This window comes from Notothenia rossii (assembly GCF_949606895.1).
Source record: "Notothenia rossii genome assembly, chromosome: 6".
In the NCBI taxonomy this organism is placed as follows: domain Eukaryota; kingdom Metazoa; phylum Chordata; class Actinopteri; order Perciformes; family Nototheniidae; genus Notothenia; species Notothenia rossii.
Window position 1 is genome coordinate 56,620,673 of NC_136909.1, and position 17,823 is coordinate 56,638,495.

General features: G+C 40.2%; 1 protein-coding gene across 1 annotated transcript; it reads right to left on the minus strand.

Annotated features, from left to right (window-relative positions):
- Nucleotides 1-8,059: 8,059 nt before the first annotated feature.
- LOC307045106 (uncharacterized protein) lies at nucleotides 8,060-17,623 on the minus strand. The gene is made up of 7 exons (XM_079690613.1): nucleotides 15,734-17,623; nucleotides 15,011-15,626; nucleotides 11,362-11,983; nucleotides 10,163-10,230; nucleotides 9,964-10,060; nucleotides 9,764-9,882; nucleotides 8,060-9,202 (listed from the first exon to the last, which is right to left on the minus strand). Exons 1-7 carry the CDS (start codon nucleotides 15,931-15,933, stop codon nucleotides 8,642-8,644), a joined length of 2,283 nt encoding a protein of 760 aa, XP_079546739.1. The 5' UTR covers nucleotides 15,934-17,623; the 3' UTR covers nucleotides 8,060-8,641.
- Between the last annotated feature and the right edge of the window lie 200 nt (nucleotides 17,624-17,823).

The window sequence follows — 17,823 nt, forward strand, 5'->3', positions numbered from 1 at the left end:
TTAAAGACAAGCTAAAACACTTTGGTCTTCAAATACTCCATTCGATGTCAAAGTAGCCTACTGAATTCAAAATGGCACCTAAGTAGAAGTAAAGACGTTTTATCAGCCACATCTAAGTCATTTAAAAGTAAAAGTGCTCATTAAGCACAGTGTCTCCTTTCAAATTATAATAAGGATAATAAAATATTAAATTATTGTGTTTTTAATTGGTTAAAAATACAAGAAAGTGGACGGCGTATATCTGCTTATAATATTCAAACCACTATAAATCTCCATTAAATTAATAAGGCCGTATCTGCGAGTATCTCAGGAAACAAATATCAGAATACGAATGATCTGGGGGGTATACTACGAAGCAGGATTTTCGCTTAGCCGGCTAACTACTGCGGTCAAGCCAGCCGTCTTTCACTTTTGCGTGGTCAAACCAGCCGCCCCTGTATTTCGAGTGCGCGATTAGTTACAGGTTTACGGTAATGCAATAAAACAACTCTGGGAAGCTGGATTTCAAAGTAAGGGATGGCATGTGGTTCATTTCTATTATTTGCGATTGAGGAACAGGGTAATTTATGAGAATAATTGTAGGACTTAATGCTTCATAAACTTGTTGCACAAATACTATGAACTACTTTTACTGTGTACTTTTTGAGAATGGCAAAATTCCCTCCAGAGAACAAGAAGGAGCATTTTTGTCTAACTTTGACGTGGGATAAAAAACATTTCTTCCATAAGTAGTTTATGAAACTGCCATGTTTGTACTTAATACTTCTAGGAATACTTGCAAACATAATATGAACTACTTTTACTGTGTACTTTTTCAGTAATTTGAGTTTCAAAGTCCTCTCCAGAGAACAAAAATTTGCATTTTTTTCAACTTTAATGTGGTCTAAAAAACATTTCTTCCATAAGTAGTTTATGAAACTGCCATGTTTGTACTTAGTACTTCTTAGACTACTTGCAAACATAATATGAACTACTTTTACTGTGTACTTTTTCAGTAATTTGAGTTTCAAAATCCTCTCCAGAGAACAAGAATGAGCATTTTTGTCAACTTTAATGTGGTCTAAAAAACATTTCTTCCATAAGTAGTTTATGAGTCTGCCATGTTTGTACTTAATACTTCTTAGACTACTTGCACAAATAATATGAACTACTTTTACTGTGTACCTTTTGAGTAATTTGAGTTTCAAAGTCCCCTCCAGAGAAAAAAGATTGAGCATTTTCATCTAACTTTGGTGTGGGATAAAAAACATTTCTTCCATAAGTAGTTTATGAGTCTGCCATGTTGTACTTAGTACTTCTTAGACTACTTGCAAACATAATATGAACTACTTTTACTGTGTACTTTTTCAGTAATTTGAGTTTCAAAGTCCCCTCCAGAGAACAAGAATGAGCATTTTTGTCAACTTTAATGTGGTCTAAAAAACATTTCTTCCATAAGTAGTTTATGAGTCTGCCATGTTTGTACTTAATACTTCTTAGACTACTTGCAAACATAATATGAACTACTTTTACTGTGTACTTTTTCAGTAATTTCAGTTTAAAAGTCCTCTCCAGAGAAAAAAGATTGAGCATTTTCGTCTAACTTTGATGTGGGATAAAAAGCATTTCTAACATAAGTAATTTATGAAACTGCCATTTTTGTACTTAGTACTTCTTAGACTACTTGCAAAAATAATATGAATTAAAGCTGCAAGCAGCGTTGAGCGGGTCTTCGACGTTCCGCAGGCTGTTGTCCGCACGTCGACGTGTCTAGGTGGCTGAAGGACTCGGCCGTTGGCAAACGTGGGAAGTTTCAGGCCGATCGGACAATGTATTTAGGAGTTACAGCAGTATCAGATACATTGTGTTTGATGGCGAGGGATCTGTCGCCATGGCAACGGAATTTGATGAAACCCCATAATACGCCTAGATGTGTTGAGGGCTGCATCGTTATCAGATCTGTGAAGTTTTGGGCCATTTGGAGCATGTTAACTGGAGTTATGAGAAAACCGTGTTTCACGGAGACCATTTTGTTATCATAGCAACGAAATTTGACAAAATCTCAAAACTGACACATATATGTGTCGAGGGCTTGACAGTTAGCACACATGTAAAGTTTGAACAGTTTTCGACCATATACACAGGACTTATAGCAATATCGTGGTTAACGGCGAGGAGTGTGTTGCCATGGCAACAGCTTTTGGGGAAAACTCACTATTGTCATATTGAGGTGTTGAGGGACAAACCATTAGCCATCATCTAAAGTCTGGTGCCGTTTGGATGATTTTCCATTGAGTTAGGACAACACCATGTTTCATGGCGAGGGAAGTGTTGCCATGGAAACGGCATATGGTGAGATCTCAGATTTCACGTAGAGCTGTTGAGGCATTGACCGGTGATATAAAAGTTAAGACTGGGGGACGATGGGACCTTGTCCATTGGAGTTATGACAACACCAGGTTTATTGGCGGGGGACGCATTGCCATGGCAACGGCATATGAGGACATCCCATAATTGACATAGAGCTGTTGAGGGCCGGACCATTAATGATAGTCTGAAGTCTGGTGCCGTTTGGACGATTTTCCATTGAATTAGGACAACACCGTGTTTCATGGCGTGGGATCTGTTGCCATGGCAACGGCATATGATGACATCCCATAATTGGCATAGAGCTGTTGAGGGCCGGACCATTAATGATAGTCTGAAGTCTGGTGCAGTTTGGACCATTTTCCATTGAGTTAGGACAACACCGTGTTTCATTGCGAGGGAACTGTCGCCATGGCAACGGCATATGATGACATCCCATAATTGGCATAGAGCTGTTGAGGGCCGGACCATTAATGATAGTCTGAAGTCTGGTGCCGTTTGGAGGATTTTCCATTGAATTACAACAACACCAGGTTTTTTGGCGAGGGACGCGTTGCCATCGAAACGGCATATGATGACATCCCATAATTGGTGGAGAGCTGTTGAGGGCCGGACCATTAGCCATCATATGAAGTCTGGTGCCGTTTGGACGATTTTCCATTGACTTACAACAACATGGTATTTTATGGCGAAGGAAGCGTTGCCATCGAAACGGCATATGATGACATCCCATAATTGACATAGAGCTGTTGAGGGCCGGACCATTAATGATAGTCTGAAGTCTGGTGCCGTTTGGACGATTTTCCATTGAGTTAACAGAACATCGTGTTTTTTGGCGAGGGATTCGTTGCCATGGAAACGGCATACGATGAGATCTCAGATTTCATGTAGAGCTGTTGAGGCATTCACCGGTGATATAAAAGTGAAGATTGGGGGACGATGGGACCGTGTCCATTGGAGTTACAGCGACACCGTGTGTTATGGCGAGGGATCCGTTGCCATGGTAACGCCATATTAAGTAACATCGGATTTGACGTAGAGCTGTTCAGGGCCGCAGTGTTAATCATCATGTGAAGTTTGGTGGCGTTCTGAGCATGTCAGTTTGAATTATGACATCATCGTGTTCCATGGCGAGGGATGGCCTAGCATCGAGCGAACGCGAACTTTGGCGCCAAATCACGGCTGTGCCGTGCGAAAGAAAAAAAGTTCCGTGATAACTTTAGATCGCCCCAAAAAGTTCCGTGATAACTTTAGATCGCCCATTTGTCGAGAAGCTACCCGACGAATTTGGAGTCGTACGGATAAATTCCCTAGGAGGAGTTCGTTAAAGTGCGGAGGACGAAAAACGCGATAAATCGCGTTTTTCCAACGCCAAATTCAAAATGGCCGACTTGCTGTACGTTATTTTATACCCCTCCAAGAGGCTTTTTTGCTCGTCTCCGCACCCTAGATATGCGTAGCGAGTTTCGTTGGTTTACGTGAAAGTTAAAGTAGGGGGAGTTAACGTTAAAAACGGAAGTGGACGTGGTCTACGCAATTTTTTACGCAAAGTTCCGGTACCAATTACACATCGCTGTTTTCACGACTTGTGATGCGCATGCGAAATTTGGTGAGTTTTCACATATGTTGCGGGGGTCAAAAGTGCGCGCAATGTATTTAAATAATAATCAGAAGAAGAATAATAATAATAATAATCGGACCGATATCAATCATGTTTATGGACGGCCTAGGATGGCCGAGTCACATGGGCGCGAGCGCCCATGTGACTCGGTTTGCGTGGGCTACCTACTGTCATGATTTAGGCCACTGTCATGATAGGCCGTGTCACGTGGGCTTTGCCCACGTGACACGGCCTATCACCCGTCATGATTTCCGAACCTTTTCTGTGCTTTTGCCGGTCGTTTTCCCTGTTTTGTGTGTGTTTCGCAGGTTTATCGGTCGCTGCGCGACCGATTTCAATAGGGTCTTCGCCGACCTAGGTCTCAGACCCTAATTACTTTTACTGTGTACTTTTTCAGTAATTTGAGTTTCAAAGTCCTCTCCAGAGAACAAGAATGACCACATTAAAGTTGACAAAAATCCTCATTCTTATTCTCTGGAGACGACTTTGAAACTCAAATTACTCAAAAAGTACATAATAAAAGTAGTTAATATTATTTGTGCAAGTAGTCTAAGAAGTATTAATTACAAACATGGCAGTTTCATAAACTACTTATGGAAGAAATGTTTTTTATCCCACGTCAAAGTTAGACGAAAATGCTCCTTCTTGTTGTCTGGAGGGGATTTTGAAACTCAAATTACTCAAAAAGTACACAGTAAAAGTAGTTCATATTATGTTTGCAAGTAGTCTAAGAAGTACTAAGTACAAACTTGGCAGACTCATAAACTACTTATGGAAGAAATGTTTTTTAGACCACATTAAAGTTGACAAAAATTGTCATTCTTGTTCTCTGGAGAGGACTTTGAAACTCAAATTACTCAAAAAGTACACAGTAAAAGTAGTTCATATTATGTTTTCAAGTAGTCCTAGAAGTATTAAGTACAAACATGGCAGTTTCATAAACTACTTATAGAATAAATGTTTTTTATCCCACGTCAAAGTTAGACAAAAATGCTCCTTCTTGTTCTCTGGAGGGAATTTTGCCATTCTCAAAAATTACACAGTAAAAGTAGTTCATAGTATTTGTGCAACAAGTTTATGAAGCAATAAGTCCTACAATTATTCTCATAAATTACCCTGTTCCTCAATCGCAAATAATAGAAATGAACCACATGCCATCCTTTACTTTGAAATCCAGCTTCCCAGGGTTGTTTTATTGCATTACCGTAAACCTGTAACTAATCGCGCACTCGAAATACAGGGGCGGCTAGTTTGACCACGCAAAAGTGAAAGAAGGCTGGCTTGACCGCAGTGGCTAACTTCAGGGAAAACTCGGGGTTTCCGGTCCTTCGAAGCTGGTTCTCTTTTTAGCAGGCTAGATCTCCATGGTAATTTATGCTGTGCGGCTAACCTGCCCCGGAGCAGGTTAGGTTGCAGACTAAGAGCTCAACTCAGTGAAAGTACTGCCTGCTGACCAATCAGAGCTCAGTGTGCGGAGTTTAAAGCGATCAAGTCATATTACAGGAGAAAGGAAATACAGAAAAGCTGCCGTTGCAGTTAAGACGGCCGGCAAAAATCACCGACTGTGTGAACGTGAACATTAATAGAATATCACCTCCCATCTTCAGAGCAATCTGACTATTATAACATTAGCGTTAAGAAAGCTTACTTACATATCTGCCACAACATAAGTAACCGGATCAGAGTAACAGTACTAGTCCACGGCATATCACATCATCATATCATATATTTCCTTATCTGAGCAGCTGAGCCGTATCTGGCCGTGCAACACTTACAGTATCACATACTGTATGCAGAAGTATTATTTTAAGCGACACATTAAGTTGACGAAACACTCGAGTCAAATGTAATTAAAGTCAGATCGTGTCTTAGACGGGGCAGTGATATCATAAACCTGTTAATGTACGCATTCAAACACGTTTCCTTTTACCAGCTGTATTCACCTTGCAGACCTGTGCAGCTATGTGGCTTTTATCCTGGATAAAGTGTTTAAGTCATGGATGTTTAAAGTTTAACTTCTTCATATTTTACTAATATTAAAGTTCACTTTTCATTCAGGAAGTATGACGCTGCACTGTCAGTACGCTTCTCCATTTTTGTGATTGGTCGAATGCTCCAAATGCCACCCCTTTCATGTGAACGCGCACCTAACTAGATAGGGCACGGCTGGCTTGAGCGATCCACTTGATAACCCGCGTCGTAGTACCGTTTAGCGAGAGCGCGTATGTTTTGGATTAGGCCAACCGGCTAACTCAAACATATCCAGGTTAGGTTGAACCAGTAGTACAGGCCTCTGGACTAGGTGTTCACAGAGAGGCATACAATAAAGCAAAGATGATATCAATACATGTTTCCATCTTTACAACACATACAACTAAACACACTCACACATTAGAGCGGAATAGGAAATTATAAATCCAAAAGGTATGTTTTCTGTCATTATTAAAGTTTATGGGGCCAATCAACAAAAATCTAATTTATACTAAAGATTATCTTATGATAAAAATGGGTTATTTGACTTCTCACGTAACTCTCTGCTGTAGCAGCTCCTAACAGCTAACCAGTGCAGCTAAAGACAAAGACATACAATGAGCCTTGTGGGTGAAAAAGTGTGAAGGGAAGGACAAAAAACATGAAATGAACACTGACAGATGAGAAGGGAGGCGTCACTGTGAGGGAACATTCTTTAGTAAACCTTCATTTATTTGCACAAAAATACTTATTTGCATGGAGCGCAATTTTTTTTCAAGTTTATTAATCCACTACCTCCGTAAGGACCAAAGTAAGGAGACCATAGTTACATCATATTTCAAACAATATTATTCTCTTACATGTATCTGCATTATATTTTCCATAATATGTATATTTGTATTTTTTTATGGCTGTGTCTATGTGCATGCATACTGTAGATGGAGTAGGCCTATTTATAAGTTTGTATTTGTATCTGTTCATTTATCTGTATGCGTGTGTGTGTGTGTGTGTGTGTGTGTGTGTGTGTGTGTGTGTGTGTGTGTGATCAGATTCACCTATTCAATAAATGTTTTCATATCAGTTTGTGTTTTATTGTGCCAGCCTGCTTTTTTTCTTCTTCTTGTGAAACATGGACAAAGCCGGGTGAAATTATCGCCAGTCCTTTTAAGATTCTGGATTATGTTTTTAAAACTACAAGTTTTTTTTTCTTCAGCACTATCTTCTTTTTAATACTTTTATTATCGTACCTTTAATAAAAAAATTTCATATGTCTATTCTAAGCCGTTTTTTTTTTTGCCTTACTGGTTATTGTATTAAATGTGATATCGATTTTCTGTGAGTATTTTAAGAGATGTCTACTGTGAAGCACTTTGGACTGAGATTCTTGTATGAAAGGTGCTATACAAATAAAACGTATTATTATTCATATCATTATGTCAAAATTCCATGCAGTTATTTTTTTTGTTTCAGGTTATTCATTTCACAGCAGGAATCTAAACTTTTCTTAGACCTTTTTGATATGATCTCACTTTTCATACAGCTATTGGTGAGAAAGTTTGCTGGAGAAAATGTTTAAAAAAATACAAATACATTTGGAAAGGCTGTGTGATATTATAGTTTCAGAAATACTGTGCTGACAGAAAAACCCTTGCCTCCTGGAAAATACAGTTGTTAATATTAAACAGACTCCCATCCTTTATTAACAACAAAGACAGGTCTCTCATTGCCTCCAGTCAGAACTCACTGTGAGGAAAATAAAAGCAGCACTTCTGAAGTCTCTCAACACAGGCAGCAATTACATTTGCCACCTTAATGTAGTTTTAAAGATATATAAACGTAAGATATCATAGATGCAGCACTACCCTACAGCATTTGACTTTCTATAATGCTATGTGAAGGACTCTGCTATCCTGTAAGCTGTCTTCTTTTTGCTATCAAATCAAGTATTATTTATAAAGCACATTTAAAAGCGATTTTTGGTCGAGCCAAAGTGCTGCACATGTAATAAAAACACATTACTACAATCACAATAAAAGACAATCTTTCTAGCCAATGCACTGCAAACCCATGAAGCATTCATCTGTTCTCTTGATTGTAATAGCATTTGACTCATTCAAATGATGTGGTAAACACATTTCTTTATTTCAAAATGTCAAAACAGGAGACAGACTTGTGTGTGATCTTGTATTTCAGATAAAAATACAGACAAGTTGGAAAGTGGAACACAACTGCAAAATACACACATCACATTTCCATCACGGTACACGGTAACTGGTATTAATACAATCATTCAAACACTGACTTGAATCATCAAACCAGGATGTGGGGGTTAACTGAAAGCTTACTATACAGCAACATATTCATTCTCATTGCCAAATATGTAGGAAGCAACAAAGCAAAATAAGCATGCTGACATTTTGGACCATTTACAGCCAAAGAAGATTTTCGAAATGTCACCTGTGCGTCTAGTAGAGATGAGTCTCGGATGTGTTTGGAAGTAGCAGAGCAAGGAACTTACTCCTCAAAGAACTCAAAACTTCATGCGAGAACCCTCTCAACCAGACTCACAAAGATAACATTTATATTAATCTTTATCTAAGGGAAGTGCACTTCCTTACACCATGAAAACTCCTTCCTCTGCGGATCATATCTATAAAAAATAACCATGTGGTTCTTAGTGTAGGATCAAGCATAACTCAACACTTAGGACTCCTTCTTCTTTTTCTTCTTATCCTTCTTCTTCTTCTTTTTCTTTTTAGGGGATTTGTCTTTCTGTGTTTTACCTTTGTCATCATCACTACTGTCGCTGCTTTCATATTTTACTAGGCCTTTCTTTTCTCCGCTGCTGTTGGATTGATTTCCCTTGCAGTCAGTGTCTTCCACTTTGATTTTGTTATGACTCCCGATGTTCTGCTCCTTGTTTACCTCCTTTTTGGCCCTCCCTTTAGGAGGAGGGGTCTGTCCACGAGACACCGTGATGAGGAGCCTCTCCTTCCTCATCTCCTGTTTCAAGGACAGCTTTCCCATGGCGTCCCCGTGGCTCCCGCCCTCGTTGTGGTTTTTGTTTCTGTGATCCCTGTCGTCCCTCCAGTCTCGCTGGGGGTCTTGCTGGTGGTCTCTGTGACTCCTGTGCTCTGCTGACTCTCTGTATTCAGAGCCCCTGTGGTCCCTCCTTTCTGAGGGTTGTGGATGAGCAGAGCTGCTGCTCAAATGGCGCGAGGGTCCCTTGCTGTCTTCAGCATTCCTGTCCATCCGCGCTTTATGCTAAAAACACATAAATAAAATGATTTTCCAGCAAAAATGTTACGGTGAGTGTACATTTTCAATATATAAGCTATGGCATTATTTAAATCAATTTGGGCATAACTTAAAGATTGTGAAAAGGTAACAGGGTTCAGGTTATTTATTTGTTATTCTACCCGTAAATAGATTTGGTTTGCACATGAAACACATTTTAAAACACAGACAAACAAATCTCTAAAAAAGGACCCCCTGCGCCGACACATCTAAAAAGATTTAAAAACCACTAGTACAAACATGAGCAATCAAAAAAGTTAATAAATAAATACATGAATATGCATTGCATTTAATCATTTCTGCCAGTTAAGATTTAGTCCAAAAAACAAGCAAATATAAAGCGACACTGAGCATACAGTCTTCAGTGTTTAAATACAAATATTTAGTTTGGATGAATAAAGTTACATAAGATTCTTTTTAATACAACGAAGTGGACATTCTGGCCTAACGACTCACTATAAGTTGACTAAAGACTGCAAAGATCAAAGAGTTTTAAGCGGCCTGTAGATGAACAGGAGTCATACTTACACTGCCCGAGTTCCCATGGTGATGGATGGCTGCATGGGTTTCAGCACTACTCAAATCCCCAATGAACTCCTCACATTTCTGACAGTAAAACCCAATCACTGGTGACAGAAAACTCAATCCTGCAAAGAGAGAAGACAGACAGTGAAGTATGTAGAGTATTTAACGCTAAAGGATACATTCATCATAGGAGACTGCCTTACCATCCTGTTTTAACAATCCTTCCAGCTCATTCATCAAGGATTCCATTTTTTTCATCCGGGCTTGTCTGTCATTCTTCCCTTCCTCATTGTCACGTGCCTACAAAACACATGCAACAATTCCAAAATAAATCAGGGGTTTTGTGATTCTTAAATGCATCCAATTGTATCACTGTCAGTAGCACAGCTTGAAAATCAATACCTTGTGATTATCAGAGGATGTCTGCGATGTACCACTGCCATCATTTTGTTCACGCTTCTCCTTTGTTGCTTAAAGAAAGAAAAAGAACAATATAATCCTCTTAATCACATCGTAAGCATTAGACAATAAAGTCAGAGAAGATAAATCATTGATCCAGCGGACTTCAGTTGATACACCTCTTATTTCATCTTATCCTTGGCAACTGTAGAGAAACAGATCAGAAATCAATTGTGATTCCAAATGAGACATTAGAAAAGTATTGCGGTATACAGCATTACATTTCTGTCGTAACAAAAGAGTGTTCAAATCAGAGCAGTATTTATGAGCTGAAACATCTCAAGAGAGAGATATGGCACTAAGCACCGAAACTGAGGGAATGAATCCGCCTGTACTTATTAAGGTAAAATAATAACATGTATGCGCCGTACTCTGAACCTAGACAAACTATATGTCGCTCACCTTGTTAATGGCAGCAGCACCACACTCTTTCCGCTCTTACCTTTCACAATAAAAAGCTGCATCACTTCCTACCATTTCGCCCAAGGCCAATCAACAAAATAGTTTGCAGTTTAGATTGCACTTATTTATGTGAGGATTTAACCAGTTGTTAGCAAACATGGTTATAGTTATTGTTGAAATGTGATTGGTAGTTTGCTGCCCTGATAACTTGTTTAAGTCACTTGTCTGCCCTGTCCATGGGAACTGAGAACTGTGTTTCCAAGTGGTATTTTTTAACAAACCTTTTTTCCTTTGGACCTACTACTAAAGACAATACACTGCATTTTGTCTTACACAGTTACTCCTGCTGTTCCACCGTACTGGGGAAAGTAAGTACAAATATTTAACATTGATACTCTGGTTACTGGGGATAGCTACCAATCAATGGGAAAAACGAAAGCGCAAACCTCTTCCGGTTTTGGTTACACAATTGTTAATGCACATCCTTTTTGCTTTAATTCAAATGGGGAGATCTCATTGGTGGCAAACAGAATTACAGAGTAAAGGTGAAGCTTATAAGGAATACATCTAAACGCTGATGGTGTTGTTATTTTAACAGCCATTACATTTGGCAATCAACATTTATTCAAAATAATCATTTAAAGCAAACAATTGTTGCCGCTTTAACTCAATGAACAAGATGATTGAAGAGGTGATGGCATGATCAGTTAAATCAATCCGTGTAAACACAGTATTCTTACCTTTGATCAGTGACTGTAGAGACTGCAGAGCTTGCCGTACATTAGGGTTACCCAGCTCGGGCAGGGCTAAGGCTGCTGCTGTCCGCTCTGAACTGGAAGGTGCAGGAGACCGCTGCTTCTCCACCTTTTGACCCTGCATCTTCCCCATGATCTTGCCGACGTCTACTGTGTCCAGACTTTTTAATATGTTCTTGATCTTCTCACACTCACTGCTGTCCAGACTGGCAGAGGCTACGCTCGAGGAAGTCCTTTGAAGGGTTTGCTTGAGATCAAGCATATCCCCAAAGCTACTGAAAATGGGTTTGTTCTGTTGACTGCCTGAACTATCCATTCCCTGTGGTTTGTATGCTGCAAAAAGTGTGGTGGAGGATTTATTGGTTTGTTTTTCTCCAGTGTCTTCATTACCGTACAAGAACGACTCTTCATCTTCAAGCTCCTCAGCCTTCAGGACTGCGGATTCCTGCTGACTCTGCGCCTGCAGCCAAGAGAAGTCGCTCCCTACTCTGTCATGAGGAAGCAGCATACTGTCATTTTCCAATGATGATGAATTATCATTGCTCTCATATTGCTGATGTCGTTGCTCTTCATGAACACGCTCCACTATTCTGCTTCCATCTGAACCCTGCACAAACAAAATTATAACAAGGACATACAATTAGCAGATAGCAGCTTCTTCCCTTTGTTATCTTGTTTGGCTATTAATTCAATGTTTTAGGAAAAAACGACATACATGTCTATGTTTGCAAATGTTTTATACCAGGAGCTATATCCATGGAGGTGGATGTCCACTGTGCAGAATGTGGTATGAACAGTGTTGGCAGTAACACACTGGACCTTGCAGCTTAGTAGTTCAGTCAATAGGTTTTAAGGCCCTGACACACCAGGCCGAAATCGGCCGTTTTCGTTAGTCGGACGACGAAGTGTGCCCTGTCGCCCAAACTCAATTTGGTGTGTCCCGCACCGTCGGCCGTGACACGCCTTATTTGGCCTTTCATGGCCGACGCATGGCCGATTCAACATGTTGAATCGGCCATGCGTCGGGTCGGGCAGTCGAGCAAAAATAAATCACTGATTGGCTGTTCAGTTAGCGAATCAGTGTATGAGAAGCGAAACGGAAGTGAGGGACGTAAAGAAACGCTTTAAGAAGGCACAAAGAATATCTTCCGCAAGCAACACTCCAATGGCTGATAGCTCCAGTACCGCACGAGACATGTTTTCGATGGACGAGATTGAAAATGGAACGCACACGATATTTGTTGTTTGTTTATATCACGGAGTCTGTTCTTCTTCTCTGTCTTCCAGTTGTAGCTTCTTTTGAATGACGAATACACACTACCGCTGCCTGCTGGTAAGGAGAGTTATTGCCACTCACGCATGCGCAGTTCGTACGTGCTACTTGGCCGTCGGCTAAAGACTTTGCGGTGTGTTCCAGTGCGACTGTTGGCCAAGAAGCAGGAGACGTGAGGCGACACAACAGTCGTGTTCCGTCGGGACGTGTTCTTTGGTGTCAGTTTGGTGTGTCAGGGCCTTTAGACTTAGCTTGGTAGGTTCAAGTCCAGCACGGATTAAAGCCTCAAACCCATAACTATTTGGAGTGTCTTCCATGTGGCAGCCCATCACCCTGACATCTCCTAACAACAATACTGAGAGCTGCCACCATACCATAACTAAAAGTAAATCCCAGATGTTAATGGTTATGATTTGGTCTGTATCTTTTTGAAATGGAGAGAAGTTAGAATAATTAGCAGGGGTGCACCGAATGGGAAATTCTTGGCCGAAACCGACACCGAAAATAGGAAACAGTTGGCCGAAAACCGAATGCCGGAAAAAATTAATAGAAATATATATATATATATATATATATATAATGTATACATTTTTTACCAATGTTGTTCAGCTGCCTGATTATGGAAAAATACATGATTATGGCAAAACTTAACTTAAATAATAATCACTATTATGGGTCCATAAAACATTTATTCAGCACTTTTGAATGCATACAGTACATTAATTCCAAGTCAAGTGTATTTTATTTTTTCTCTGTAGGATAACTACAACAAAGTGCATTCAGAACAAAGCCAAGGTGCTTTAAAACTGCATAAACATCTAGGCCAGTAGGCCTACAACAAAATAGTGTAAATAAAGACTGTAACAGCCAGGCCTTCAACAACAACAAATGCACCTATAAGTGCATGCATACAAATGTGCAAACTGGATAAATCCACATGAATGTAACTATTTACAAATGAAATTACAATTGAATTTCAAGAATCTGTAAATAAGGATGTCTGTCCTCATAAGAAAAGTAGTAAACATTGTATAAAGATACATAAAGTGAAAACTGGATACAAAATCCACAATCAATTACAAATTAAATTACAATTTCAAGAATCTGCAAATAAGGTGGTCTGTCCTCATGAGCAATGTAAACAACATTGTATCATTTAGATACCGAAAGTACAATATATTTTACACTGTGCTGCTGTCATTTCCCCCTAATGATAACCTGAGATGTTGAATTATAACTCACAATGAAAATTGTTCAGGAAAGTGGGTATAGAGTAGACATGTAGAACTAGATAAGCTTATGATAAGCCAGCCTTGTCTACTTATTAAGGAAAAGTGGGAGGTTCTTTTGAATGAACATTAGCTTCTCTGCTTTATCAGCCATAAGTCTGTTCCTCTTCTCATCAAGCACATGAGAGGCAGCGCTGAACAGTCTCCCGCTGTCAGTGCTTGTGATTTGATCTTACTCCGCATATTTGTCCGGGTGTTTTGATTTCAAGTGGTGGAGTAATCCTGAAGTGGTGAAAGTCTTTGCAGTTACACCCCCTCGAGAAATGTCAGCTGAACACGTTTTACAAATCGCAATCCGCGCCTCTTTCTCTGATATTTTTAAATATCTCCAAGCGGCAGACATGTTGGCTGTGAGCCAGCCGCGAGCATGGTCGCGCGCCGTGCTTGTCGCTGCGTTTTGATTACGTCATCACAACAACACGTTAGCTTACCAACGTAACCCTGTTCTCTGACATTCGGTGAGCCGAAAGGGCCTTTTTAACCATTTTCGGCCGATAATTTTCGGCGGCCGAATATTCGGTGCATCCCTAATAATTAGCAACACAATAAAACCACCACTGGCTTAATTCTATTTTTTAAGTTGATATATAAGCCATAGTTTGATATGAAGCTAAACAAAATGTATAACATGAACCAACACAAGAATATAGCCAGGATTCTATTGACTAGCTCCCCATCTGTGTCACCAGCACCTACTGTATTTAAAATGTGTGTAAAAGACAAGAGCATTCCCAACATTTTGGCAGTTTGTATCATATTCATGTTTCAAGGACTGCGTTTTTCATGCACAATGGATATAAATGGGGTAATCTGGTTCTGCTTTTCTTTGTGACGTTTTAAATAAATGTTGTAATTTCTTTACACTACTGTGACCTACAGCAGTTGACAAGGTCTGTGGCGGATCTTCACCCTAACTCACTAACAGCTACAGTCAACGTGTTTTTAGATCAAGTGTTAAAATAAAACACTAGATATACTTCTGTCCAGGTTTACATAGATGCTATTATTCATAAATCCCAGTTTTTGTGCTGGTTGACACAGAGCATTTTAGAAAATGGATGAGGAGCCCTACCTGAATAGTAAGTATGGCATCTTTGAGAGTGGGCATCCGCTCCTCCAGTTCTTTGCTGTTCATGACCAGCTTCAGTCCTTTTAACAGACTATTTTCTGTCAGATTATGACTGATGCCAACACTGCTGCCAAAGCTGGGGCTGGTGCTCCTCTTTCTCTTTTTGTCTTTTCCATGCCTCCTTTCAGCACTGCTGCTTCGTGACTTGGACCTCCTGACCCGGCTCTTGCTCCGCACATGACTCTTCTTGCTTCGACTGTGGCTCCGACTTCTGTTGCGGACCCTGCTTTTGCTTCTCGCCCTGCTTTTGCTTCTTGCCCTGCTCTTGCTTCTTGGCCGACTCTTGCCCCGAGCACGACTTTTGCTCCGTCCGCTTTGGTCTGGCGAACGGCTTTTGCTTCTTGCACGGCTCTTGGCTCGAGATTTTCCGCGGGTTCGACTGCGGCTTCTGCTCCTGGATTTATTCTTCTGGAACTCAGGATTTGATTTCATTGCTTCTTTCAGGACACTTGCCGATTTAAAAGCTTCAGCCAGGTTGTATGCCATGTTTCCTTTGAGATAGTCTGGCAAAGGCTTGTTTGTTGCGATGCATCTCAGGAATTCCTCACCAGCTTGGTCACTGAAAAGCAGCATGCATTTGTTTCAAAGGAGAGAGAACTCAACATATACATTAAAGCATTAGTTCAACTGTTCCTGCTTAGAATTACACAACATAGAAAGATGTACCTGCTGTCTGGAGGATGTTCAACCGGAGTTGTATTCCACTTTGGGATGGGAATATGCAGTGGTTGTTGAGGAGGGACGATCTGCTGGCTGCCTCCCACAGCAATCACTGTACTACGGTCTATAGAGAAGCTGCTACAGTGGGGCTGAGAGTATTCAGAATTTATGTTATAGTGCTGTACAATACATAACTGTATTAGCATACTTGAGAAAAAACATATTTGAAAGCGGGCCGTTGTATATGCTTAACATGTTTTTAAATGTTTGAGTAAAGTGTACACTAAACATTTTTAGAAACTTGGGTAACCGTTTAAAAGTTCTATGGTTACAACAAATTGCACAGTACGTTTTCAATTTCCAAGGAAAATTTGCTTGATCTTTCCGCAAATAAAATGCTGGAAAGGCCTAAAATCAACTGTGTGACAGAAAAGGAATAGGCCTATTCATATCATCATCATATCATTATCAGCAACAATTGGGTTCATGAATAGAAGAAACAGCCTGGACATAAGGGTCAATGCTGGCATACAGTGGGGCAAAAAAGTATTTAGTCAGCCACCAATTGTGCAAGTTCTCCCACTTAAAAAGATGAGAGAGGGCTGTAATTTTCATCCTAGGTACACTTCAACTATGAGAGGCAGAATGGGGGGAAAGAATCCAGGAAATCACATTGTAGGATTTTTAATGAATTAATTGGTAAATTCCTCGGTAAAATAAGTATTTGGTCACCAACAAACAAACAAGATTTCTGGCTCTCACAGACCTGTAACTTCTTCTTTAAGAGCCTCCTCTGTCCTCCACTTGTTAACTGTATTAATGGCACCTGTTTGAACTCGCTATCAGTATAAAAGACACCTGTCCACAACCTCAAACAGTCACACTCCAAACTCCACTATGGCCAAAACCAAAGAGCTGTCAAAGGACACCAGAAACAAAATTATAGACCTGCACCAGGCTGGGAAGACTGAATCTGCAACAGGTAAGCAGCTTGGTGTGAAGAAATCAACTGTGGGAGCAATTATTAGAAAATGTAAGACATACAAGACCACTGATAATCTCCCTCGATCTGGGGCTCCACGCAAGATCTCACCCCGTGGGGTCAAAATGATCACAAGAACGGTGAGCAAAAATCCCAGAACCACATGGGGAGCTGGGACCAAAGTAACAAAGGCTACCATCAGTAACACACTACGCCGCCAGGGACTCAAATCCTGTAGTGCCAGACGTGTCCCCCTGCTTAAGCCAGTAAATGTCCAGGCCCGTCTGAAGTTTGCTAGAGAGCATTTAGATGATCCAGAAGAGGATTGGGAGAATGTCATATGGTCAGATGAAACCAAAATATAACTTTTTGGTAAAAACTCAACTGGACGTGTTTGGAGGATAAAGAATGCTGAGTTGCATCCAAAGAACACCATACCTACTGTGAAACATGGGGGTGGAAACATCATGCTTTGGGGCTGTTTTTCTGCAAAGGGATCAGGACGACTGATCCGTGTAAAGGAAAGAAGGAATGGGGCCATGTATCGTGAGATTTTGAGTGACAACCCCTTTCCATCAGCAAGGGCATTGAAGATGAAACGTGGCTGGGTCTTTCAGCATGACAATGATCCCAAAACACAGTTGAAAGTCCGTGTTGCCCAGCGACAGCCCCAAAACATCACTGCTCTAGAGGAGATCTGCATGGAGGAATGGGCCAAAATACCAGCAACAGTGTGTGAAAACCTTGAGAAGACTTAAAGAAAACGTTTGACCTCTTTCATTGCCAGCAAAGGGTATATAACAAAGTATTGAGATGAACTTTCGTTATTGACCAAATACTTATTTTCCACCATAATTTGCAAATAAATTCTTTAAAAATCAGAAAATGTGATTTTCTGGATTTTTTTTCTCATTTTGTCTCTCATAGTTGAGGTATACCTAGGATGAAAATTACAGGCCTCTCATCTTTTTAAGTGTGAGAACTTGCACAATTGGTGGCTGACTAAATACTTTTTTGCCCCACTGTACATAATGAGTAATGCTGGTTTCTATCTAGGACAAACAAACTTCAAACCTTTAGTACCAAATTGTTGAAGGAAAGTAGTTTACTTTTC